The sequence below is a fragment of the Engraulis encrasicolus genome, chromosome 9 (genome assembly GCF_034702125.1).
Source record: "Engraulis encrasicolus isolate BLACKSEA-1 chromosome 9, IST_EnEncr_1.0, whole genome shotgun sequence".
In the NCBI taxonomy this organism is placed as follows: Eukaryota; Metazoa; Chordata; class Actinopteri; order Clupeiformes; family Engraulidae; genus Engraulis; species Engraulis encrasicolus.
The window spans coordinates 10,084,810-10,112,309 of NC_085865.1; the positions used below are offsets into that span (position 1 = coordinate 10,084,810).

At 43.7% G+C, this 27,500-nt stretch overlaps 2 protein-coding genes across 3 annotated transcripts in view; both read left to right on the forward strand.

The window, feature by feature from the left end:
- ube2wb (ubiquitin conjugating enzyme E2 Wb) overlaps positions 1-6,206 on the forward strand; it is a 23,620-nt gene extending 17,414 nt beyond the window's left edge. The window contains exons 5-6 of the mRNA XM_063206465.1: positions 2,868-2,943; positions 3,277-6,206. Coding sequence (XP_063062535.1) covers positions 2,868-2,943; positions 3,277-3,290 — 90 coding nt within the window. The 3' untranslated portion in view covers positions 3,291-6,206. The remainder of the gene's footprint in view (positions 1-2,867; positions 2,944-3,276) is intronic.
- Positions 6,207-7,411: 1,205 nt separating this feature from the next.
- The window catches only part of stau2 (staufen double-stranded RNA binding protein 2), a 262,645-nt gene continuing 242,556 nt past the window's right edge, over positions 7,412-27,500 (forward strand). For both annotated transcript variants that reach the window (XM_063206467.1, XM_063206466.1), the window contains exons 1-6: positions 7,412-7,469; positions 9,707-9,971; positions 11,701-11,831; positions 19,481-19,646; positions 20,272-20,304; positions 24,087-24,222. In XM_063206467.1, coding sequence (XP_063062537.1) covers positions 9,716-9,971; positions 11,701-11,831; positions 19,481-19,646; positions 20,272-20,304; positions 24,087-24,222 — 722 coding nt within the window. In that variant the 5' untranslated portion in view covers positions 7,412-7,469; positions 9,707-9,715. The remainder of the gene's footprint in view (positions 7,470-9,706; positions 9,972-11,700; positions 11,832-19,480; positions 19,647-20,271; positions 20,305-24,086; positions 24,223-27,500) is intronic.

A 27,500-nucleotide genomic window follows, 5' to 3' on the forward strand; every position in this document is an offset into this window, starting at 1 on the left:
AGTTTCACACCCTGGAGCCCAAATTCAATTGCTGAGCATTAGACAATGTATACCAGAAGATAATGCAATTCAAACCCTATTTGAATGAACATTGATTTGGAAATCTGAAGCCGTGATCTGTGAATGGATAATTTATGACGCTTACAGCTCAATACGCCCCTCTAGTGGTTGAGCAGTGGAGATGCCACTGCTGTCAAATGTGCTAATTCGGCCTTGAGTGCTGCTTCTGTAAATAGTCGTTTCTCTGCCCTCATGCCCTCTCCCGTTTATTTGTTTTCTGCAGAGGATAACTAATTAGTACAATACAATACAAATATATAACGCAGTATCATAACCAATGAAGTTGACTCAAAAGTGCTTTCAAAATACGCATACACATACACATGACATACACATTGCATGCCACATTCACACACCAGCTCTGGAGGCTGCCGTGCGGCGGCAATTGTCCGGGATAGAGTTCATGTGAGAGAGTTCACACACATACAGTACACACACGCGCACACACAAACACAATAATAATAGTACTTAAAAAATGATTTCTCTGGAAGCAATCATCTCATAGCCTAATTTCATAATATCAAGACCAGTGTTTCCCACAGAATTTTTGGAAACTATGGGGGCAGCCGGGATTTGTTTTCCGGGGGGGAGGGGGGGGGGGGGTCTTTTCACGCGGGCCTTGGGGGGGGTTGTATTCACGCAGCGGGGGGGTCTTTTCACGCGGGCCTTGGGGGTTGGGGTGGGGGGCATGGAGACATTGGCGCATGGAGAAACTATAAACTATAGGCATAGGCCTACAATTCAGCCATTTACATTTTGAGAAATAAGGCTACATACGATTTTACCCATGACATGTATAATAGCAGTACATCGTCATTTGTATTATAAAATAAAAATGCAGAACAGTGAATCATTTGTGTTTACAACACAGTTTCATTCATCCCTCATGCAGGGGTCTATGTAATGAAAAAAATAATAAAACAAAATAGGAGCAGAGATAAGAATTTAAGAGCACTGTGAAATTGTTAACTCATAGACAAAAAGGGTCTAAGAGGCTATGCCTTTCCCCCCCACACACATAGGCGTAGGCCTACACATTCAAGCGACTTTGAGTATCATGAAATTATCATTATTATTACATGAGGGGTGCTGGTAACAGGGCCAGTTTTTCAAAATTCCTCCCATGAAAAGGGCAGAACAACATATTACACATGTATGTCACCTAAGTCATTACAACTGTAAAACAAAGCCTGGGGAGTGTTAGTAAACTCATCCCAACTTTCCCTTCTCTGAAGGTTTTTTTATTATTCCCAAACCCAAGTTAACTACAACAACTTAACTAGGCTTTAGATCCCTCTGTCTTTCAAGCAGGGCTCTACGCTTAGCTTTTTCATTAGGGGCACAGTGAGTTTTTGTGACGCAGCTTCATTATTAACACACAGATACAGAGAATATACTCTTTCCACACACAAATACACATTCTAGAGGGGTAGGCCTACAATTAAAGTCACTTTGGGCCACTTTTCCTCTCCCAGTAAAAGGACTAAACAAAATATTATACATTTATATCCATCACATTAATTTCTATACACAGCTGGTGTTTCAATTCAGGCCTACACAGCAGGATCTGGCAGGGTGCTGGGATGAAATTGGTCAGGGGGGCAGATTTTTTACAAGAGAGACCAGAGAGGCAATTACACTTCTGTCCTGAAAATACAATGACTCGCATATGGGTATGCTATATAGCCTATGAGGCTATGATCAGCCTACCCATGGGTTACACTTTTTTTTAATCACATTTGGTACCACAGTAACAGCATCTGAACATTACCTTTGAAAATATAACATTATACAATATACAATGAAACAAAAAAGAGTAGATGCCAACCAAACATATTTCCTCTAAATAGGCCTATTCAATTTGGCAATATTGAAGGCATGCACATCAAAAACGTGCCCTAGGCTACACCCCGAGACTGTCCAACAAAATACTGACTTCACATGACGTGACGTGATGATGATGACAGTTCAGCAAGTGAGCGCACAGAGAGAGCCTGCTGTGTACTCCCTTGCCAACGTCTCAGGAGGAGTAGCATAAACAGTAGGCCTACAAGCCACGTACAATATACTGTAAGTGTATGTACAAACCGAAGCTATTTCTTCTCACTAAGTTAACAGGTTGAGCATTTGTTAGCATTTGTGCTAAGCGGATTAGCAATTCTAGCGCTGAAGTTTCTCTCCAGCTCTTCTCCGTCATTGGAAGCGCTCGATACTCCCGACGCTTATCTTATTTCAAAACTCCCCCGACTGTTTGTCTGTCTGCCTCTGTCTCTTTGTGCGCGACGCGCACGCTGTCTTTTGCGCCTTCTCTCGTTCACACGTTCCTGCGTTTCTCTATGGGGTGTATTTATTTTAGGAGCAAAATACGATTGAAAGGGTTGAAATATCTACTCGCACACGTGCGCCCTTTCTATTATTTCGTTCGCACAATCATTTTAGGGGCATATGCGACCAAAATGCTGGCACTGTAGAGCCCTGCTTTCAAGCAGTTGTGGTGTTCTCTATTGGATGTATTTACTCCAGGAGGAAAATGCGATGGAAATCGTAATTCATTAACAAAAACGGAAATCGTAAAAAGAAAAAAAGTAAAAAAATTTTTTTTTTTTTTTTTTTACATTTTCGGAAACTATGGCGACCAAATTTAAACTATGGCGGGCCGCCATAGTTTCCTCAATGTATGGGAAACACTGCAAGACTGATCCTACCAGTGCAGAAAGGCTTGTGTTATTATTATATTATTATTATTAGTAGTAGTAGTAGTAGTAGTATGTGCTGTTTACCTTTCCCTTGTCTTGTGTGGTCCACAGAGGCGGCCCCCGGATAACTCCTTCTACGTTAGAACATGTAATAAGAATCCAAAGAAGACAAAATGGTGGTATCATGGTGAGTCCTGCCCATATGTTTGGTTTTGGGTATACTGCGATTATTAAGTTACTACAATGTGTCAGGTCACATTCTGCTGTGTTTATTCCTTTATGGTAAAGAGATTATTTTGATTGCTGTGGTTAATAATAATAATAATAATAATAATTATAACCATAATAATAATATATTTGCTCTGTGTAACTAGTATCATCTAAGTTTGTTTACTCTTCCTTTACAATTCGTTAGACGCTAACTGAGACCTGTGGTAGATTATTAAGATTGTTCAAGTTAATCATTCTTAATTTATTTAACATGTGTGCACGTGTCTCTCTCCTCTTCCCCTGTGCACAGACGATACATGTTAATGTTGAACTTTGTAATACTCTTAGAAGAAAGAAGTCCTACTGACCGACGTAAGCACTTTTTAAAGAATCATTCAGTCTTTTTGAACTGTAAACCTTTTGAACTGGGCCAATGGACACTCGCTGCGGAGATCCTCCTGACTGCAACCTCCTCACAAGACAGGCAGGCAGTCGGCTGCATGGACACAGTGGCTTCACTCAAAATGGACGCCGATGTAAAGAGGACGGACCGCAAGGCCCCTACCTCCCCCACCCCCGACACTTGACACTGACATGGAGGAGGATGTGGATGATGTTGATACAAAAAGTGATGCAGGAGGCGGGAGGAGGATTTGTAGTGATGGGTTACTCCTTTTACCATTTTTGAGAGTCTTGCTCTGCTGTCTCTAGTTTTTCGTTTGGTTTTCTCTTGGTCCGGTTTGAGGTCCTCACGTTGTTGTGCAATAATAGCAGAGAGGGGACGAAGAGGAGGTGGAGGAGGAGGAGGAGGAGGAGGACGACGACAACGCCATGATGTCCACATGTCATCTGGAACAGGAGGCTCTTTACTACCCTACACATGCCCCCTCTCAGCACAGCTCTGCATCACTTTCCTCTCCTCTAACCCCTCTCCCTTCCATCATTTTCCATCCCTCTCCTCTCATCTCCATCTCCACCCTCTCCACCCCTCTCCTCTCCATCCCTTTTCTTGCCTCGTCTCCCTTCTCTCCATCACCCTTCTCTCTTCATCTCTCCATCTCCTCTTCCCTCTCCTCTCCATCACTCCTCCTCTCCTCTCCTCCCCACTCCTCTCCTCTCTTTGGAACATTATGCACTGTGAAATATAGTGGTACAGCTCATGTTCTCCTGACATGCAGTTATATACAAACTTCTAATCACTTTAGTTTTGGGTCATTAAATTAATATTTATATGTAATCCGCATAATCTGGCATGGCATTACTTTCCTCCTTCTTTTTTTTATCCTTTTTTTGTTTGTTTCTCATAATTGCCCAGATTATACACTTTTTTTTTTGGTCGTTCCTTTTTTCAATCTTTTTTTCCCCTTCAATCTTCCAGTTGTCTCAGAACAGAGACGGCAGCATAAAGCTTTTGAAGGCTATGAGAAACCAAGTAGGCCAGGGGTGAGCGGCACTGCAGGAAGTGACTGTGCTCGAACCACTGAGGACCTGTAGGCGTCTTACATATGCCTGTGGGTGTTATGGCCGTGGATCCTATAGGTCTGTAGCCTGTAACCGTGTGGGTTTGTAGGCTTTGGCCTGTTGACGTGTGGGCCTGTAGCCTGTGATCCTAGTGGTCTAATAGCCTGCAGGTATAAAAGCCTGTGGGCCTGTACGAGTGGCTCTCCTTCTCACCCTCAACATAGCCCAGACACCAGAGTGGGGGACAAGATCACTTCATGGATTTTTGAATGTCAGCAAGAGAACTTTTTTTGTGTGCGTGTGTGAATGCGTGTTTTTTTTGTTTCCATTTTTATTTGTATGATAAGTTTTATATTAAGATGTATGCTTTAATCTTCTAAGATGTCTAATTTGAAACAAAAAAGTCTTTTATTTTGTACTGTAAGTGTGCAAGCGGATACTTTAAAAAGGGTTATTGAAGGGCAGTAATCGGGGGGTTGTAATGTCTTATTTAATGTTTGAAATGTTTGAGATTTCATGACTATTAGTTTAGCGTGGGAGGAGCTATAAGGTGTAAAGGATCCTTTTGAAAGAGAGACTGTACGGCTTGAGTGTTCTCTCCTGGTCATACTTGTCTGGCTCAGGTACTTTTTCAAGAAGAAATCATCTTTAGAAAAATTCCTAAAAAAGATATTTTGCATTTAACTATATTTTCACCAAAAGGACTGTTACATTGTTAATAATAACCGTATGTCTGAAACTGATGTATATTAATCTTCAAATTGCGCCTGATATATCTATATATCTATATATAAAAAAGGTAACTTAGTTAGCAATGAGTGCACGGTCCCTCTGTTGATATTTGCTGAACACACAAAAAAAATAGAAATTTATTTAGGAGTCTTTGCACTTTTTGCTAATTAGGATTCTGTATAGTCATTTTTCTCAGTGTTGCTTGTCTGGTCAGAAGGATTTTAGTTTTCTTTTTCTCCTCTTGTTTTTGTTGTTGTTTTTTGAGGCTTCATGGCTCCAGTGGTGTGGGATGTGGATGGGTAATCGGATGTCAGCCATGTCAAAAGCAGCTGTGCGTGTGCGTGTGAGTGTGTGTGTGCGCACGTGTGTCACCTGACTGACCGCAACACTCCATTCCCAAAGACTTAAGTTGCCATCCATTCAGAATATAATACTTGAAAAGCCCCCTCCGGGTTGGGTCTCGTCAGCTTCTCAACGAGTTCTTGTCGTGATGAGATTTTCTGTCGTCAGAGAATGTGTTGGCACCAGTGAGAGAGAGGGGGGGCCCCTATACTACTGGCTCCTACTGCAAGTCACAATCCAGACCCTGTTGAGAACTCCCAAGCATGTGTATGTAACTTAAAATGAACGATGTGGTTGTCGGTCTAGTATTGATTTGCAGGAAGACAATTTTGTGTGTGTGTGTGCGTGTGCGTGCGTGTGTGCGTGTGTTGCGATGCGAATTGGGCCTAACCTGTGCGTAGGGGGGCGGCGTAGTTGTAGCATTCTTGCTGGGACACACCAACTTCAGATCACCATGGAGATTTGCATTAGAGCAATCTAGACATAATTATGGGATGTGGGCTTGGGTGTCTCTTTAATGTTCTATTTTATTTTAGTGAGGTTTTTTTCATCTATTTAATAGATTTCTTGGTTTGCAGATTGTATAAATAATCAAACACATTGGTTCGCATTTTTATTTTTGGGGGAATTTGTTCTGGTATGTACAAGCTACATGTAAGTTGTGCCTGTTAATTTAAATAATAAAAGCAAATATTTACAATTTAACAGTGGGGCTTTTATTGAACTGTGGTGGGGGATCTTTGGGTTATTTGCTGCATGAGGGTGCTGATGTTGATGGATTGATGATGATGATGATGATGATGATGGTTATGGTTGATGGTGCTGATGACAGGGGAGAGAGGGATGGATCTGCACCGTCATCCGGGTCCTACCTAGCAGATCTCTATGTGCTTGTGCTGATTCGTCGATTCTTGTCTGAGGGGTTAACCCTGAGCAATAAGTACACTGTACTCTGTACACTGTCCATGCACAAAGATAGGTTCATGCTTTGCAAATAAAGTGTTCCTTGATGGCTCCCTAGACTGTCTCTTTCTATCAACTTTGCATGTCCAGAAAGGAATAACATTATGCAAGTAAATGACATGACATTACATTCACTTCAATAGGCTTATGCATAGCACATGTTCTGGGATATCGCAGTCGATACAGCAGTTCCTGCATATGCACAGAGGCAAAAGGTAAGGTGATGGTGATGGATGGGCACGGGCAATTGAGCTTGGCTGGCATGCATGATGCATACCACCTGGGGGCCATAGGGCCTATTTCAGAGCTGGTTCGGGATAATTTAAGGTTAAGGTAAGAGGTAAATCAACTAATACAAGAGCGTTTGTTAAGAAAATGAGGACTCCAGGTTCCTCTATTAGATGATTTACCGCTAAACTTAAATTTAACTTATCCTGAACCAGCTTTGTAGTATTGGCCATTATGAACACACACACTGACATTTCCATTATGTCCACATTGATACACGGGTTTTCTGCACATAATCAGGTTAACAGTTCATTTGCTGTTAAATCCAACTTCAGAGCCGTGAATGAGCATTTGTTTTAATTAAATCTGTGCAGATCTGAAATCAAATGTGTGCTAAAGCTCCCACGGTCAACCCGCACAGCTGAGCAGAGCATAGCGGTAACTAATGTAAACATGCCGAACACAACTAACCACTTGACCAGTTGTTCCTCTCAGGAAGCAGGAATGTACCAAAAGCACAAAGGGAATGGGTGCCACTCTGATAATTGCTGTGTTCAGAGCGAGTACAGCAAGCTGAACAATATTTACGTTTAAATAAACAGAAATAAACTTCTCATTTAGAAAGTTATCTTATCTAGATTTAGGGTCAGATTTAACGCCAAGCAGTGAAATAAGGTACAAGGTGACATCGATAATGTGGTCTGTTCCCTGTACTATCAGTTCTCTTTAGTGTTTGCCAATGTTGGAGGTGTAGCTGGGGTCTGGCCCTGGACTAAGGTAAAATTTTACAATTAAATGCGAGTTCCCCCATTATACAGTGGCGTGCACCGCCTGGCATTATAGGTTCGCTGTATTTTAATGTTGTCGACGTGGTGTAATAGTCCCAGGCGTTGCATCGGGATTCCATCTGATGTTTGAGATGCGAGGGGGGTACTTTGCTAGCTAGCCGTAGCTACTGTGCAGCCATGATGTCTGCTGGTGCACAGGCATTACTGGAGTAACACGCCGGTGTAGCCAACTCATACCACATCCAACCTCGTAAAAAAACAGACTGACAATATTTTCTCAATGTCTGCCACATGTCATGACACGACGCATTTCCTAGCACGAGCTTCCATCCCTCCTGTGGCGAGTGTAATTGTCTAACGTTACTGTCAATTTGGCTGTCACCGTTAGCAAGCTAGCTAGCAGATCTAACTAGCTGTTTGTGCGCGTATTTGGCATCGCAATCCGGCTCAACAAACGAATGACATCAGTTTGCTATTTTGCACAATGACTCAATTATATGAGTAGTCGGAGCAGGATCCTGTGCCGTGTGTCTGATGTGGTCCAGTGCAAGTGTCATGCAGAGGGGAGGCAGTTGCCCCCCGCCAAAGCTTTCAGGCGTAAACAGGCACAAATGGCCAGTGACAACACAAATGCTCATGCCAGTGCTTTGAATGGACTCGACTCCAAATGCACGACGTATGCTGGTTATAGTGTAGTAGTTTGTAAAGGAAATGTTGCTCTAGGGGAATGAATTAATTCATTCAAATATATCTGTTATGGAAATACAGGTGCAACTGGATTAGTTGTAACTTGTTTGTTGCCAACTGTAAGCTTAGTGTTTGACACTCCACTCCTTCCAGTTGCTTACCCTTTTAATGCCTTGTGAATGTCACCATTGTAGTTGTAGTAACAGTACATCAAGTTGTTGCGAAGCCACCGAAGTGGTCTTCAGAGTCGACTTCAGCTTCATCTGGGGCCCCAAGCGAAATTTCAAAGGAATGAACATTTGAAAGAAATGTATCACTGCTGTAAGAAAGTGTAAGCTGTTATTCACTGTCCATTGGCTTGGGGTGCCCAAGCGGGTGCCTCTCTAGTCTGGTGGCAAGATGCACCTCTGGTCTACAGCATGAGGGGTCTATCTATGGGTAATGAACAGTAGGTAGGCATACTAATAATAATTCTACATGCTTTCCTTTCCTAATGAGGAAAACGACATCATCAGTGGCTCAGGTGCGGCCTAAGGCAAGGCAGACACATAAGGTGACCCTCAGCTCAGCTGTGTCCCGTCCCTGCCTGCTCTCCCTGCCTGCCTGCTCTCCCTGCTCTCCCTGCCTGCCTGCGAGGCGGTCTGGTCCCATGGTCTGCATACGAGAGCAGGGCGACCTCCTGTCACAGTGGCAGCCAGTGAGTGGCGTGCCTGAGGCCTGTGCTGATACCTCCTCCTCCTGCTGCCTAGACTTTCTCAGCACCGGGCCACCGTCAGGGTAGAAGAAGAATATGGGAGGGTTACCAACACTGAGTGCGTTTATATGCAGTTCAGTATCCTGAATATGAAGCATATCCCGGTTATGATCATATTCGGGATACTGAACTGCATGTAAACGCACTCAGTATGTCCTATGCTCCTAGACGTCGCTATGCTTTGGTTGACACTTTCTCGTAGTTTGAAAGTGTCACGCTATGCACGGTAATTTTTTTGTGAGAAATGTTCAATGTTTAACTGTGCCTAGTCCAAAGCCCATCCCTTAAGCTAACCTGATTCTCTAATCTGTCTGGGGAACATAGGACCTGGGCTGGGGAACATATGGACGAGCCTGGAAAATGTTTAATCATCTCAGTTCCTGAGACTTCAGCTCCAAAGTAAAAACCCTGCCACCAGGGAACTGTGGACCCCTAGGACTATGGTGCATTGTCAGGGGCTCTGAGAAATGTAATGTTACAATGTAATGAATGACAAATACTACAGCAGAGCAGGTTGCAGTGGAACTGTGATGCTCTTCTAGCTACAGTAATGTACATGTGAACTGAACTGACCTCACCTCACCTTTCCTTTGAAAGCAATGGATATGTTGTGTTTAACAGTCTAATGCAATACAATGTGTGTGCGTGTGTGTGTGTGTGTGTGTGTGTGTGTGTGTGTGTGTGTGTGTGTGTGTGTGTGTGTGTGTGTGCGTGTGTGTGTGCGTGTGTGCGTGCGTGTGTGCGTGCATGTGTGTGCGTGCATGTGTGTGCGCGCCCTCATTCAGATATAGAGCATGGCTCAAGTGAAAGTGCAGACTGCAGCCCCCTTGCCTGGGCCTGGCCTGTCGGCGGTGGTGCCCTCCCCAGTGTCCATGCCCAGCCCTGGAGCCCTGGGTCTGCAGCCACCCCCTTCCCTCAACGGATCCGGACCCACCACCCCCTCGCCCGCCTGCCCTCTCCCCAGCCCCAGCCCCAGCCCCGGCCCCGGCCCCGGCCCCGCCACCCCCACTGCTGGCTTTGTGGATTCCACTGCGTCGGCAAATCCACCAGGTAGGCCGGGCCTACAGTAGGGCGCTCTCCATGCACACTACCACTAGCCTGATTATCATCGACTTTCAAATCTCTTCGAGACTTGGTCTGACCAAGAGCACAACAATTATCATTTCCCAAACAGCATATCCCAAATGGACTCCCTTGGTTTGGTAATGATTGTTTGCTTCCCAACAAAGTGTGAGGAGTTCCCGTATTTGCGGGAACTCAGAAAGTACTTGCATTGACTCCTGACCTGACTAGCAATGCTGAAGCTGTTGCGTCACTAGGAGGGCACGGCCTGGCTACACTACCACCACCAGAGACACTGACGCTGTGGGTGGATTCGTATGCAAACTCCTGTCCTCCCTTGCTCACTTGGCCTGCTTGTCGCCTCGTGACGACGTCGCTGACAACAAATGTATTTCAATGTCTCGCAAAAGTGCAATTCTAATGTCATTTTCTCATTTGTGAAAGAAAGCCCATTGGGAAACTCCAACTCCCATTGTCATTGTGACACAGCACTCCACAGCACACAAGTGAACACTGCACACTGCACACAACGAAATTGCATTTATGCCTCACCCGTGCAAGGGGGCAGCCCTCAGTGGCGCCCCATGGGGAGCAGTGCGGTGGGACGGTACCATGCTCAGGGTACCTCAGTCATGGAGGAGGATGGGGGAGAGCACTGGTTGATTACTCCTCCCCACCAACCTGGCGGGTCGGGAGTCGAACCGGCAACCTTTGGGATGCAAGTCTGACACCCTAACCGCTCACCCATGACATTCACAATCGGGATGGTGAATGAAGCGTAATTGTTGTGGCTAGGCTAACAGTGGGGGAACTTTATTGTTTTCCCCACGGCGGTGGGGTGTCAGCGAAACGCAAGGCCACAAGCACCGGCTGAGGATGGGAGTCTGCATATCGGAAAGCACCCTGTGACTGGGACTCACCCCAGGGCCACAGTAGCCACCTTGTTCAGATGAGTAAGGTGCTGTTTCCACGTAGCAGGATATTTTTTTAGCAGGGTATTTTTTTCTCCTGCTACGTGGAAACGCAACATGTGGATAAAAAAAATCCTCCATTGTAGGAAATGCGTTTCAGACCCCTAAACAGGATATTTTTTTCTCCTGCTATTTTTTTCTCCTGCACCTGGATTTTTAAATATCTGCTACGTGGAAACGGAAGGCCAAAACCAATGCAAAACCAATACAAGCAGGAGAAAAAAATATCCACATATAAAAATATCCAGCTACGTGGAAACGGCACCTAAATGTGTGCACATATCTGCAGATAAGCCAGATGCAGGACAGTCAAGGTACAACACGTACATCCAATAAAAGTAAAACAAAAATAGCTGTGATGCTGCTTATTACAGTGGCTGTCTCGCCATATACACATATTTTCAGAGGTGTACAAAGTGCAAGTAGCATTTAATAGTTGATGTAAGTACAACACTGACTAGTAGCCTGAATGGCATTACGTACTGTAGCTGCTGCACCAGTTTACCACCAATTTAAACTGGTGTGTGAGTCATATAATCAAATCAGTTTTGTGTGCTACCTGGTTTATTTATATATTATGTGATGGTAACCAGTCTCTTCCTCGTCTGTGTGTGTGTGTGCGCGCACGTGTGTGTGTGTGTGTGTGTGCGCGCACGTGTGTGTGTGTGTGTGTGTGTGTGTGTGTGTGTGTGTGTGTGTGTGTGTGTGTGTGTGTGTGTGTGTGTGCGCGCGCTCTCCCCTCTCAGGTCCACCCCAGGAGAACATGGCAAACCCCAAAGAGAAAACTCCCATGTGTCTGGTGAATGAGTTAGCCCGTTTCAACAGGATCCAACCACAGTACAAACTCCTCAACGAGCGAGGACCTGCACATGCCAAGGTAAACAAACGCTTCCGAACTCCTCATCTCTCGCCTTCTTATTTTGATATGGTGATGGCGCAGCAAGGTGGGCACCTTGGTACCTTGCTGCCGCGCAGGGCGACACACCCCAAAAAGTAGACTTAGTACAGCAACGTTGGGTGAGGTGAGGAGAAAAAATTGCCATGCCCCCCTCCACATTATAAAATGATAACATTGAGACATAAGTCTAAAATGCCTCAGCAGACATAAGCCGTAGTACTGGTGTTTTTCTGAAGTGCGCCGATGTTATTCTGCAGAGATTTCGCCTGACTGGAATATTATAGCTCATTTGAATAAAAGCACACGCTCTGTGTTTTGCTGAGCGCTATGGCTTTCGCTCACCTACCTGTACAGCCACAGGCCTCCCCAGCGTGCTCGACTATGTGGGCAGAATAAGCAATCCAGTGCTCTATTTACTCTAGCCTCGCATTCTTGTTCTAGAACCCACCGTGAGTTCTCAGCCTCTATGTTCTGCCCTTCCTCTGTCCTGCACTACAACTGTGTGTGTGTGTGTGTGTGTGTGTGTGTGTGTGTGTGTGTGTGTGTGTGTGTGTGTGTGTGTGTGTGTGTGTGTGTGTGTGTGTGTGTGTGTGTGTGTGTGTGTGCTTGTGCGTGCACGCCTGTCAGAAGTAGTAGTCCAACACACTAAAGCAGAACTCATACTTAAATGTACATGTAGTCGATGTAGCACTTTCGTTTGAGTGGGTGCGTTGGATGATGTAACTAATGCTTCAGTAGTTAGTAAATATCCCACACACACCGCCCATTACACTTGCTATTTTATTACACTGAATGTTTTGGTCGTTGAGATCTTCTTCAAGTGAGATCCATCATTCATCATCTCACTTAACAACGGAATGGACTGAAATACCAAAACACGAGCAATAAAATTGCAAGTTTAATCGGTGGCATGCAGGATATTTACTTAATGCAATAAAGTGAAATACAGGTACTCAAAGTGCAAAACATTTTCTGTCCCATTCAGACCACCCTGTGCTCTTTTTTGGGCTTTTTATGCCTTTATTATGACAGGATCGTTACAGAGGGACAGGAAATGGACTGGGAGAGAGAGATAGGGAAGGCTCTGCAAAGGACCCGGGCCGGTATCGAACCCTGGTGGCCGGGCACGAGTCATAATTTAGCATGTTCAGGCCGACAGAGAACTGTGCTGGATTCCATTCCTGTAACGAATTCTCGAACTGACATGCTCACACCAAACATCTGAGCGTTCAAGAACCAGAAAGTTGGTTCCCGATGTAAACCAAAACTGTGAACTGTGAACTGTGAACTATTTCGACAACGTTAACGTTAGTAGGCTTATCCGGGTCACATGTGGGTGAAGTTCAGTCAGTATGAACTTCTAGAACCAGCGATGACTTGCCTTTATCTTAGAGTTCTGTTCCCCCTCTACAGACCGTCACTTACTGTGCGTATGAGTGTTCTAGAATGAACCGTGAGTTCTCTTTATCTGAGTGTTCTCTCACTCCCGAAGACCTTCGGTTTCTGTATGTTTTAGAGCCACAGTCACAACCTTTATATCAGTTATCTCAGGCCCCGGCCAGATGACTTCGCAACACGATTTTTTTTTAAACCGAGTTGCAACCATACAGCATGTTTCAGTGAAAAGATCAGGTCCTGATGACAACGACAGGCTTGCTGAAAACGATGACGAACACATTCAGAATGCACATTTCTTAATGTGAAGTTGTTGAGAACAAAGTATTCGCTAATGGCCGTGATCGCCCATACTCTTATCATGCAAATGACCTGTCAGGCAGGGTAGCCTACACTTGTGTTCAGTGGATGCAGCAAGTAGGCTAGATGAGATTCAGAACTAGGTTATTTGTAGACCTATCAAATTAAATTTCCCGACTATCTGATTAATGTCTGTGTCCCCTTTCTACAGACCTTCACTTACTGTGTATGTGAGTTCTCTCTTTCTCTGATTGTAACCCCTCCACTCCCCAGGCTACACGCATTTAAAGTGAATTCTATTACAAGGCTGACGGCCGGGATGTAACTATCAGTATTCATATACAGTGAGTCCAATATGTATTTGATCCCTTGCTGATTTTGCCGGTTTGCCCACTAATAAAGACATGATCAGTCTATAAATTTATGATAATATGTATTCAAACATGAAGAGACAGAATATCAAAAAGAAATTCCAGAGAATAACTTAAAATAATATATTTTAATTTATTTGTATTTAATTTAGGCCAATAAGTATTCGACCCCTCTAGCTAAAGAAGATTAAGTGCTTTGTGGCAAAGTCCTAGTTGTCTAGCACTGAGGTCAGATGCTTCTTTTAGTTGATGACAATGTTTGTGCATATAGTAGAACATATTTTTGCCCATTTTTCTTTGCACATTATCTCTAAAACATTAATAGTTTGTGGCTGTAGCTTGGTAAATGGGAGGTTCAGTTCTCTCTCCATAGAATTACTATAGGGTTAATATTTGGAGACTGTCTAGGCCACTTCACGACTTTAATATGCTTCTTATTGAGCCACTCCTTCGTTGCTTTGACTGTATGTTGTGTATTATTGTCATGTTGGGAGATCCAAAAATGACCCACCCTTCAGTGTAGTGGTGGAGGGAAGGACGTTTGCACACAGGATTGCACATTACATGTCTCCCTCCATCCATTCGTTGACGATGTGAAGTTGTCCTGTGCCTTGGCCAGACAAACACCCTCAAACCATAATGATGCCACTTTCATGCATGATGGTGAGGAGGGTGTTCTTGGGATCATAGACAGCAGTACTCTTTCTCAAAACACATTGAATTGTGATAATGCCAAACAGCTTGATTTTGGTTTCATCTGACTACAGCACCTCCGTATCATATCCTAAACCAGTCTGATGTGCGTTGGCAAACCTCAAGTGGGACTGCACAGGTTCCTTCTGAAGTAGAGGTACCATGTGTGCACTACAGGATTTTAAACCTCTGTGGCATTAAGTGCTACCAGTAGTTTTCTCAGTGATTTTGGTCCCAGTAGCTTTGATATCATTGCCTAGTTCATCCCGTACAGCTCTAGGGTGATTTCTTTCTGTTCTCATGATTATCAAATCCCTACAAAAGGTCAAATCTTGTATAGAACCCCAGACAGGCTGATGGATAGTCATTTTGTATTCCTCACATTTTGGAAGAAATGCATCAACAGCTGGGTCATTAATACTCAGTCTCTTTCTTGTGGCTTTGCAGCCCATTTAATCTTTGTTCAGGTCTAAAATCGTGTCCCAGATATCATTTGACCACTCTTTGGTCTTTCCCATGCTGGTGAGGTTGGAGTGTGACTGATTCACTCATACTATGGACTGATTCTGCTGATTCAATGTGTCTTTTATGCATGTTAGTATGTACAGGTGTCTTTAATTCAGATGACAAGTTGATCGGAAGTGCCCATCTGGTCTGTGGGCCCGGAACTGTAATTAGTTGGCAGGGGATCAAATACTTATTTTGCTCGATGAAATGGAAATAAATTAATATATATTCTTTTCAGTTAATTTCTGGATTCTCTTTTTGATATTCTGTCTCTCCATATTAGAATACACATTATCATAACATTTATTGACTGATCATGTCTTTTTTAGTAGGCAAACCAACAAAATCAGCAAGGGATCAAATACATATTGGACTCACTGTAAATGCCTTATCCAGAATTTGGTCATTACCGGGATAAGCCTCATATTCGGCAGATGGAACTGCATATAAACAGTATGCGTGTTCCACAACCCCCCGTGTGTTCTAGAACAAAGGAAATACGTACTGCGCTTCTGAAGTAGCAATCTGTGTGCAACCAGTGCAGGACTGAATCATAGATAAAAAGAAAACCTGGTAGCACACGGATGTCTTTTTCCTGCTATCAACCTTTTCAGTGCAATAAGACTTTTCGACAATAAGTCTTCATCAGAGTTCTTGTCCCATGACTTCTCTTCATCTGTGAAAGCCGAGTATGCGAGCCTATCAGTGGCTCAGGTGCTGGACAAAACAAAATACCTGAAGTAAATGATAAATGTTAGCGACACTTTTAACTGGGGCTGGGTATCGCATCCATGTTCCTGTATCGATTCGATTTCGATTCTTAGGGCTTTGAATCGATTAATCACGATTCAATTCGATTCGATTCATTCCAAATCGATTCAATCCGTTCCCTTCTTGGTGCCAGGATTTCCCCCAAAAGATGCTGTTGCCTATTTTTATATAAAAATGTCAAAGTGCTGTGGCTTGACAGTGTTAACAGATTGTTTAATAAGTAGGCCTGGGCCTAATTGACTAATACCTACTGGGTGTTTTCCATAGACCTACATTAAACAAAAAGAACAAAAAGAAAAAGAACCAAAAAAATCGATTTTGTGCCCTGTGAATCGATCATATTAGACAGGTCATCAGCTGGGAAAATTAGGCCTTTCGTCCTACCGCACTTTTCTCTGTGGATTACTGACCAGAAGCCCTATTGGAAGAAATTAAAACATGGGGCCACGTCAATCTTTGCTCAGAATTCAATATGGCCGCCATTTTCCAAAATGACTTGTTTTCATGCATTATTACATTGTACTATAAGGTGATATTCATGAACGATGAACTACTTTCAGCACTATTCTGTCCTAATTCCTTACATACATGTTTACAAAGGTTGACTAAACTAACAGAAATTGAAATTAAGTTGGCCACCTTGCAAAAAATCAAGGAAAAGTGCTGAAAATAATGATTGAAATGCACATACAGAGTCTATGGCTGCGAAAATTAGGCCTATTGTCCTGTCAGGGTTTTCACAGTGGATTACAGACCAGAAGGCCTATTGAAAAAGATTCACCAGCTGGTTGCCATCTCAAATGTGCTCCAAAATTCTCTCTCTCTGTTTTTCAGAATGGCAGACTTTCAAACATTTTTCTCAATACTATAAGACCATAATTATCAATAAAGATAACCTATTTTCAGTGAAATCTATCTACAGACCTGAGTACAAAGGTTGGCAACAGAAAGATGTAAATTTCCTATAGACAATATCCCAAGGATTGTTGTCAGAAAACGATTGAATTACACATACACAATTGACTGCTGGAAAAAAAGGCTATTGGTCTGCCAAACTTTTCACATTAGATTTCTGACCAAAAGTTTTTCAGGCCAACATTTTTTTGCATAAAGCAAGGGTGAGTGTGCGTGCGTGTGTGCGTGCGTGTATCCCCCACTCATCTTTCCCCTGCTCTACAGTGTCTTTCCCCCACACACTATTCTGCCTCCTCCAAACCCTCACTCATCCCCCCCCCACACACTATTCTGCCCCCCAACCCCCTTACTCATCCTTCCCATGCTACTCTGCCCCTCCACCCCTCACTCACCCAACACTACTCTGCCCACGCTCAACCCCCCTGACTCATTCTTCCTCCACCCCCCCACATAATACTCGCCCACCCCCCCACCCAATGTGAAAAGTTTGGCAGGTTCAACCCCCCCCCCACCTCAAACTCCCCCCCCCACACACACACATTATTCTGCCCCCGAACCCCCCCACATCCCCCACACACTATTCTGCCCCCCCACCTCCTAATTCAACCCACTCATTCACCCACAACCCCACTCTGCCCCCCTACCCTCATTCATCCCCTCATTCATCTCCCCGCTCCTCCACATCATTCGGTCCTCCCTACCCCCCCACCTTAGCCCCCCCCTCAACACACACAGACCCTGTCTACTGTGTCTATGTCAGTGTATGTAAAGAAGCACACTGGCCACACACACTTGAGAAAAGCGCACTCAGGCACACGTACACACACATACAAACGCACGCACACAGACAGAAACGCGTGCACACACTCACACACAAGCGCGCACACACACACACACACACACACAAACACACACACAAGCGCGCGCACACACACACACACACACACACACAAATAAAACACACACACACACACACACACACACACAACACACACACACACACACACACACACACACACACAAACGCATGCACACACACACACACACAAACGCACACACACACAAACACAAACACACACACATACACAGTTTAGCGGGACAATATGCCTTTTTTCAGCGGTCCACTGTGTTTGTGAAATTCAATCATTTGACAACATTCCTTTGGATATTTCAAAGTGGCAAGATACAGGGGGTGGACAAAATAACTGAGACACCTTTCATTTTAGTGTTGGAAGTTTAATGGCTCAAGTGGACCAGCCTGTTGGCCAATCTTCATTAATTGCACATTGCACCTGTAAAGTGTGAAGGCTCAATTAGCAGGGTAAGAGCAAAGTTTTGCACAAAAGTGTGCAATGCACACAACATTATGGGTGAGATATCAGAGTTCAAAAAGGAGAATTTCTTGGTGCGCGTAACTGTTGCATCTACAGCAAGTCTTTGTGATATATCAAGAGCCACAGTATCCAAGGTGATGTCTGCATACCACCAAGAAGGATGAACCACCACATCCAACAGGATTAACCAGGGACGCAAGAGGAACTAAATGACACTAAAATGACAGGTGTCTCAGTTATTTTTGTTTCCACCCCCTGTATATATATTCATGCCTTTTTCTAGACAACCTTTATACTCACGTCTGTAAGGAGATAGGACAATTTAACTGAAAAATAGGTCATCTTTATTGGTAATTATGGCCTTACAGTATTGAGAAAAAATGTGTGAAAGTCTGCCATTCTGAAAAAACAGAGAACATTTTGAATTTTGGAGGACATAGATGGCCCCAAGTTTTAATCTTTTCCAATAGGCCTTCTGGTCTGTAATCCACTGTGAAAACCCTGACAAGACCAAAATAGGCCTAATTTTTGCAGCCATAGACTATGTATGTGCATTTCAATCATTATTTTCAGCACTTTCCTTTGGATATTGCAAGGTGGCCAACTTTATTTTCATTTCTTTTGGTTTAGTCAACCTTTGTAAACATGTATGTAAGGAAATAGGACAGAATAGTGCTGAAAGTAGTTCATCGTTCATGAATATCACCTTATAGTACAATGTAATAATGCATGAAAACAAGTCATTTTGGAAAATGGCGGCCATATTGAATTCTGAGCAAAAATTGACGTGGCCCCATGATTTAATTTCTTCCAATAGGGCTTCTGGTCAGTAATCCACAGAGAAAAGTGCGGTAGGACGAAAGGCCTAATTTTCCCAGCTGATGACCTGTCTATATGAATTTCGATTTGATGCGATCGATTATCGAATAACTCAATTAATTTACCCAGCCCTACTGTTAACGCTCCCAGTTGTTTAATGGTACGACGTTTTGGACCTCAGTCCTCAGATAGCACTTGAAGAGAAGGACTGAGGTCCGAAACGTCGTGCCATTAAACAACCGGGAGCATTAACAGTGTTGCGTACATGGCCCTGCTGTGGCCTAACGGTAGGACACTAGGTTACTACACTGGCGACCGGGCTTCTATTCCGGCCCGGGTCATATGCCGAGCCTTCCCCGTCTCTCTCTCTCCACTCATTTCCTGTCTTTCCTCCACTGTCCTGTCAGAAATTTAGGCAAAGAAATCCCTAAAAAGAAACCGTGTTGCGGACATGTATCATTGACTTCTCCTCATCTGAGTCTTCTTCTCTCCCTCCGTCCGTCCCTCCCTCCCTTCTCTGCAGATCTTCACGGTGCAGCTGAGCCTGGGGGAGCAGGCGTGGGAGGCGGAGGGCACCAGCATCAAGAAGGCGCAGCACTGCACGGCAGCCAAGGCCCTCCTGGAGAGCAGCCTGCCCCGGCCCCCACCACGCTCCCCCAAGAACAACAGCAACAACAACAGCAACCCAGGTGAGCACTGAAACCCCCCCCGCCCCCTACACACACACAACCCCAGTATCAATATTTTACATGCCTTATTTTATTTGCTTTGAAGTGCTCTCTCATGGTGAAAATACATGCAAGATGCAAGCAAGCAGAATGAGCAAAGTCCTCTTTTGAAGTCCCTTTTTTATTTATTACTGTGGTAGCCAAGTCATGGTGGCCAAGGCAAGCGAAAGAGGAGTGGAAAAAGTTGAGACAAATTGTAGTTGTATGCGTAAATAGGAGAATTTTTTTCAGCAATAAGAGCCAATCAAATCCAACAACCTAATGTTTCAATTTGTTTTCAATCGTGTCAATTCGTTTCAATTCGTTTCATTTTGCTGTCAGAATGAAAAGCTTGAACTTTGCCTAGTTTTGCTCAAGTCCCTTGCATGTACTTCCGCTGTTGGGGCCTTATTTGCATATTAGGGCTCTTAGGGCAGTTGTTTATTATAGCAGTCTCCAGCACTGTGTGCCCCCCCTCCAAACAGGGGGGCCCTGTGTAGTGTAGTGTGCCAGTGGCAGCTGTCTGAGACCATGAACTTTAGGTCACTGTTGTGTCACCTTTTTGAAGGCCCTGGGGACGTTTCTAATGTTTACTTTTCACCTGTAGAATCTCTCCAAGGCGACCTTGTTGGGACCAGAGGTGGGTATCAGCTGACCTGGGCACCGGACCGGAACACACACACACACACGCACACGCACACGCACACACACACACACACCACACACACATACACATAGACACACACGGGTCATTTCACGTGAAATCAGACACTTTGGGACCCGACCGACACCGATTTCAATCATACTTGCTGTGCCTGTTTAGTAGCAAGGTAGCACCCCAGAACTGCATTTGTGTGAATCTGACACCAAACACCCCATTTTCAGGTGTTGTTTATGACCTTACAGGCTATGTTTAGACAAGAAACCAGCCATTTTAAAATATACGTTTTTTTGATATTCAATTTTTAATTTTTCAATGTATCATAATTAATATTCTGAAGGTTGTTGTATTCCATGCTGTGTGTGTAATTTGTAGAGCCAGAAAAGAGCTTTCAAACAACACCTCAAACATTCTTTTGTGACTTACACTGACTGATATAATCAAGGCTGAATGCATAGTGTCCTACCCTCATATGTAAACCTTTGCTAGTCTGTTTCTTCTTTAATATTGGTGTCAGATACACACACATGCAGTTCTGGGGTGCTACCTTGCTACTAAACAGGCACAGCAAGTATGATTGAAATCGGTGTCGGTCGGGTCCCAAAGTGTCTGATTTCACGTGAAATGACCCACACACATAGACACACATAGACACACATAGACACACACATACACATAGACGCACACACACACACATAGACATACACATACAGACACATTTGAATTATTTTATTTGGACCTGCTATTTAGAATTACATTACAAGATTCAAATATTTCTACTCACTCGCTCGCTTGCTCGCACGCACGCACGCACGCACGCACGCACGCACACACACACACACACACACACACACACAAGGGGAGCTACAGCTCTAGGGGGTTACATACATGTGTATGCTTGGTATGTATATGTGTGTGTGTTTTTATGTGTGGTGTGTTATTTCATCTGTGCTTTGTCCTTGTCCTGGTGAACAATATAAACTATAATAACTATAAACTATAACTATACATATATAAACATCAATAATATTTACTAATTGATTAATTATGACAGTTACTCCCACTAAACAATGATATGCAGTGCACGACAATAATGAGTACACCCCTTTTAAAAACACTTGAACAATATTTCAATAAGCACACAAGTTATGTTTAAAATGTGCATAGAGTAAGTGTAATACAACATCTGACACCAGAACATTAAGGTTAATAATATAACTTCAATGTCATACAGGGTGTACAAACGAGTTTTTGATCACATTGTTCATTTTATGCATATTTTCCAACCTGTATGAACATGGAAAACCAACACCGTTACAAAGTTACCATGTTGGAAGTGACAGAGTATGCCCACATTCCGACATTACAGTTGAATGTGGTTCAGGGGCGTCGCCAGACCTATTTTACAGGGGCACATGCCTGGGTATTGATTTGCTGTGCCCCAGTATGAGTTGCACAAAAAACAACCTGGCTACCTTGGAATTTAGCTCAAGTTTAGCATACGGAGTAATCTACAGAAGGCGCACAAAATAGAACACATGCACTTGTTGCAATAATATAATTGCTTTACAAGCTTTTTGAAATAAATAACTGCAAAAATGTTTTTGTTTGCGTGCTCGCATTATCTTTCGCTGCCCTACTGTGCCCCTGTATAGCATTAGGTCAGCTCACGCCCCTGATGTGGTGGCTGTCACCGAACAACATCATAGCTCATTTGCATAATATTCTCTGAAGTCCAACTACAAACTGTCGCTCGAGTTGCCCAAATCTCATCTCGTTGCCCAAATTGCTTTTTTCTCTTCTGTCGCCAGTAGTAGCTACTAATACTGTGGCAACTCATAGCCATGGCCTTTACAATTGGCTTATCACAAGATGGCTTTGTGTGCAGTGATTTTTAAGATAATATGAATGCAGATGCATTACACGTGGTTGAAATGTTCTAAGAATAACATCTGGTCCAGTTAATGACACCAACGTTGTTACCCAAAATGCAATAGGGCATGTTCCTCTGTAATGAAGGCATGGGTCAGGAGAACAGCTCTACTAATGCTGCATAAGGTTAAGCACAGTGTTGCTATTTCTGTTTCAACCGCAGTAATTTCAGCTCAGGTAATGATACACAGTGCAATATTTTGATGTCGCAGAGCACCATCATGATTGGCTCCTAACTTTCTGATGGATTGGAAACACCAAAAAAAAACCCTGCTGCTGCTGATCTAGGTTGTTTTGATAAAAGTGTTACGGGTATACACAGTCCAAACACTATCTTGTGGTATCGTTGCTCAAAAACATTGCTCAAAAAGTTTTCCTGTGTATCTAGATTCCAGAACCTGTTTCTAGTGTTCTGTTCTAAAGCCATGGCAACCACAAGCACCCAGTTGGCAGGTTATAGGGGACTCAGACTCTCTTTAAAGAAGACCAGGGCTCTCATGTACTAAGACTTGGGTGAATTTTCTACTATACTAAATACTGCTATTGTTGTTACTGCAGTATAACTTAATGAACTCACTAGGGCTGGGTATCACAGCCATGTTCCTGTATCGTTTCGATTTCGATTCTTAGGGCTTTGAATCGATTAATCACAATTCGATTCGATTCAATTCGATTCATTCCGAATCGATTCAATCCGTTCCCTTCTTGGGGCAAGGATTTCCCCCAAAAGATGCTTTTGCCTATTCTTACATAAAAATGCCAAAGGGCTGTGGCTTGAAGAAAGAGAACAAAAAAATCGATTTTGTGCCCTGTGAATCGATTATGTGAATTTTAAATGATATCAATCGATTATCGATTGAATCGATTATTTTACCCAGCCCTAGAACTCACTATAGCTACTGTATCACTTTAATTAAATTCTATAGTACTTCTATAGTAGTGCTATAGTTACTGTGGCAATGTAATGCTTTATAGTTATTCTTATGCAATATGATGACCACAGTTATATCGAGTTTGCATTGTAATTAACTGTAGGTTCTATGATGTCTACTACAATGGACTTGAATTCAGCGTATCTTAGTCTACTGCATGTTGAAGTGGTTGTGGAGATACTATGTAATCCTAACAGTACATGTGTAATTATAAAACGTTATCGTAATTTTACTGTAGTGTAATGTACAGTAAATGTTCTGGGCATCGTGAAGGCAGCATCACAACCACGATGGAGAGATATCTGATATTATTGTCTTGATGTATTATGTTATGTTATGTTATGTTATGTTATGTTATGTTATGTTATGTTATGTTATGTTATGTTATGTTATGTTATGTTATGTTATGTTATGTTATGTTATGTTATGTTATGTTATATTATATTATATTATGTTGTATTATGCTGTAATGCACTGTGGCATCTTATACTGTAGGCAGCACCACTCCCATGATGGAGATATTATTGTGTTGATGTTTTATTGATTATATTATATTATATTATAATATATTATATTATATTATATTATATTATATTATATTATATTATATTATATTATATTATATTATATTATATTATATTATATTATATTATATTATATATTATTCTGTAATGCACTGTGGCATCTTGTACTGTAGGCAGCACCACTCCCATGATGGAAATATTATTGTGTTGATGTTTTATTGATTATATTATATTATATTATATTATATTATATTATATTATATTATATTATATTATATTACATTACATTACATTACATAATATTATATTATATCATATTACATTGTATTGCATTATATTATGCTGTAATGCACTGTGACATCTTGTACTGTAGGCAGCATCACCCCCACGGTGGAGCTGAACGGCCTGGCCATGAAGAGAGGCGAGCCGGCCATCTACCGGCCCCTCGACCCCAAGCCCATGCCCAACTACAGAGCCAACTACAACTTCAGAGGCATGTTCAACCAGAGGTGAGCAAATTTGATTAGCAGGACCCGTGTTAACACACTGTGGTATTGCACTGTGGTATACGTAATTCTCCAAGTTCAGAGTGACGTGTTTTGCCAGAGGTGTGAAGGTCTTCAACAGGACCCGTGTTAAGACACTGTGGAATGCACTGTGTACGTAATTCTCCAAGTTCAGAGTGACGTGTTTTACCAGAGGTGTGAAGGTCTTCAGCTTCAGAGGCATGTTCAACCAGAGGTGAGCAGACTAATGGCACATTCAGGCCAACTAAGAACCGTGCCGGTGTCCGTTCCCAGCTCCCTCAACTAATTGTGAACCGGCCGGCTTGTTCGCGCTGCAGATACTAGCGTTCACGAATGGGAAAGCTGGTCCGAAGTTGCTTTGTTTTCCCCCACGAACCGTGATGATAACGTGGAGCAGGTTCATCCTGGTAACACATGGTCATGTGCGGAAAAGTTCAGAGCCCGGTATGAAGTGGGTTGCGGCGGTGCAGCGGGCACGGGCACCGTTCTAGTAGGACTGAAAACGGTATGAGTTAGCAGGTGTTAAAGGACCAGTTCAGTCAATTTCAACATGCAGTTGTAATGCTCACACTACTCTGGACTTGTTCCCAAACTGGGATCACTGATGATGGGCTAGACCCGAAACGTTTGTCCCCTGTCTGTCGGTTTTATTTACTTTTTTCGGCTTTGTTTAATACAGTTTTTGATTCTGCATTCAGCTCCAGTGTGCGACTCCTTTCTTCCTTTTCATTATACTGCTCTTGGAATTACGCACCGAGCGATACGCTCAGGATAAGACATTGGCGCGGACGCCACCCCACCAATGCTACCCATGGACAAGTTGCCAGTACTTGTACAGCTCTTCTCTCTTGAGCGCATCCTCGCCTCCACCTCATGTGTGCGTTGCCCTTTGATGTTGGAGATGAATATACTGTACTGGTACATGAAAAAGATGACCCTTGTGAGTAGGCAGCATAAATTCTGGAAATAAACTACTTAAAATGACATGCCAAAACCAACTTTAAACTTTAAAGTTCTCTTAAGTTCTTTATCTTCAGAGGGGGTTGTTCAACCAGAGGTGAGCACATTATTCACAACATGCCTCAATTAAACATAACCCACATCATCACTTATACTGTACATGTATTACAGTTAAGTTAAACTATCAATGTCATGTCCAGTCTGTGTGACCTTCATAAACATCTCCCATAGAGAGGTCATGATGTAGAGGTCATCACCGATGACTCTCAAGGTCACCAGTGTTGCTTCATAGAGGTCAGCAGACATGAGGCTCATGGGAGATGAGCACCCATAGCGAATATACTTGTAGCTCCACCAAAAGCCCCCACCATTGTTACTCTTATCAATCATTTGGATGTTGGGAGTTTATCGTTCATTAGGATTCGCGTTATTTCCCAAAAGTGCTGCTGTTGAGCAAGCAAGCCCCATGCTGGCTGGAACTGCCCAGAATGACCGTCTACTCAGTTACTCACTGAGTATCTATTGTGTAGATATTTTGTGGTTTTCACATGAAGCGTTGACGAACGTCAGGGTTTTTCCTCAAGAATATGAGTGTTGTTACAGTAGTGTCCTCCACCTTTTCTGCGCACTCGTTTGTTTTCTCTCCACACTTTAATTTCCTGTGTGCCGGCGTGCCAGCCGCTCTCGACTGCTTAGTCACATGGTGAGGCTGCTGCTGATGCTCCCTCCTCCTCCTTTCCTCCTCCGCTAGTTTCCTTTTCCTTTCCTCCTCTTGTTTCCTCCTCTCCTCTCCTCTCCTCTCCTCTCCTCTCCTCTCCTCTCCTCTCCTCTCCTCTCCTCTCCTCTCCTCTCCTCTCCTCCACTCCCCTTTCCTCCACTCTCCTCTCCTCGTCTCTCCTCTCCTCTCCTCTCCTCTCCTCTCCTCTCATCTCCTCCTCCTCTCCTCCCCTCTCCCGATCTCCTCTCCTCCCCTCTCCTCTCCTCTCCTCTCCTCTCCTCTCCTCTCCTCTCCTCTCGTCTTATCTCCTCTCCTCATCTATTGGCCTCCTCACTGTCTCGTGGGGGTTGTTAAGAAGGGGGATAGTTGTTTACCTTACTTTTCTCCTCTCCTCTCCTCTCCTCTCCTTTCCTCTCCTACGTTTCTCCTCTCCTCTTCTCTCCTCTCCTCTCCTACGTTTCTCCTCTCCTCTCCTCTCCTACGTTTCTCCTCTCCTCTCCTCTCCTCTCCTATGTTTCTTCTCTCCTCTCCTTCCTCTCCTACGTTTCTCCTCTCCTCTCCTCTCCTCTTCTCTCCTCTCCTCGTCTTTCTTCTCCTCTCCTCGTCTCTCTACTCCTCTCTTCTCCTCTCCTCTCCTCTCCTCTCCTCTCCTCTCCTGTTCCTCATCCTCTTCTGCTCCTCGTCTTCTCACACTGTCTCGTGGGGGTATTTGCGGAGAAGTGAAAGTCGTTTACCTTATTTAGACACGGCAGATAAGGAGTGCAGCAACGTCAGAGCAGAGCGGCCCCTCGGAGAGACACGACAGAGGAAATTGGGTCATCGTCCTCGTCACCCCTTTCACTCCCCTTCGTCCCTCTACACCCCCCCCCCCCACCTCCAACCCCCTTCGTCCCTCTACACCCCCCACCTCACCTCGTCCCTCTAAACCCCTTCGTCCCTCTAAAACCCCCCACCTCCACCTCCACCCCCCTTCGTCCCTCTACACCCCAACGGTCTCCTCTTCCTCTCGCCCCACTATAGTCACCGGTGAGGCGCTCTGACAGAGTCCAGACGGATGAGTCCTGTATCATCTCATCGTTCATTGCTGGGGAGTACAGGACACTGGGCAGCAGCCATCCCCCCCCCCCCCATGTGATTCATTAGAAAGGAGACAGGCCCCTATCGCTCATCACTTATTGGGCAGTCTGGGGGCGGCCGGCCGGCAAAAAGCCATCCTGGAGTCCCAATGGTTTTTTGGGTCACAACTAATGTGTTTATAAGACTCAACCGGTAGCATTGTGTACTGGTGTTTAAAATGAGATCAACATTGAGGTCAGTGACTGACCACATGCTAGTTTTGTGGGCTTTGCATGAGAGCATCAAGTGTAAATTATAAATGAAGTAGAGTTGTGTGGCATGCGTGTGTGTGTATGTGTGAAAGGTGCTTCAAATAAATTGTATAATTGTCGTATTTATTATCGTGTTTGGCTGTACATTTAACGTAACTTGTGATGCAATTAAGTAATTTTGGAGCTTTTGTGAGTGTAAACAAGAGTCTCAGGAGCATCTTTTTAGAAACTTGCAATTCCGCCCACCACCCCCA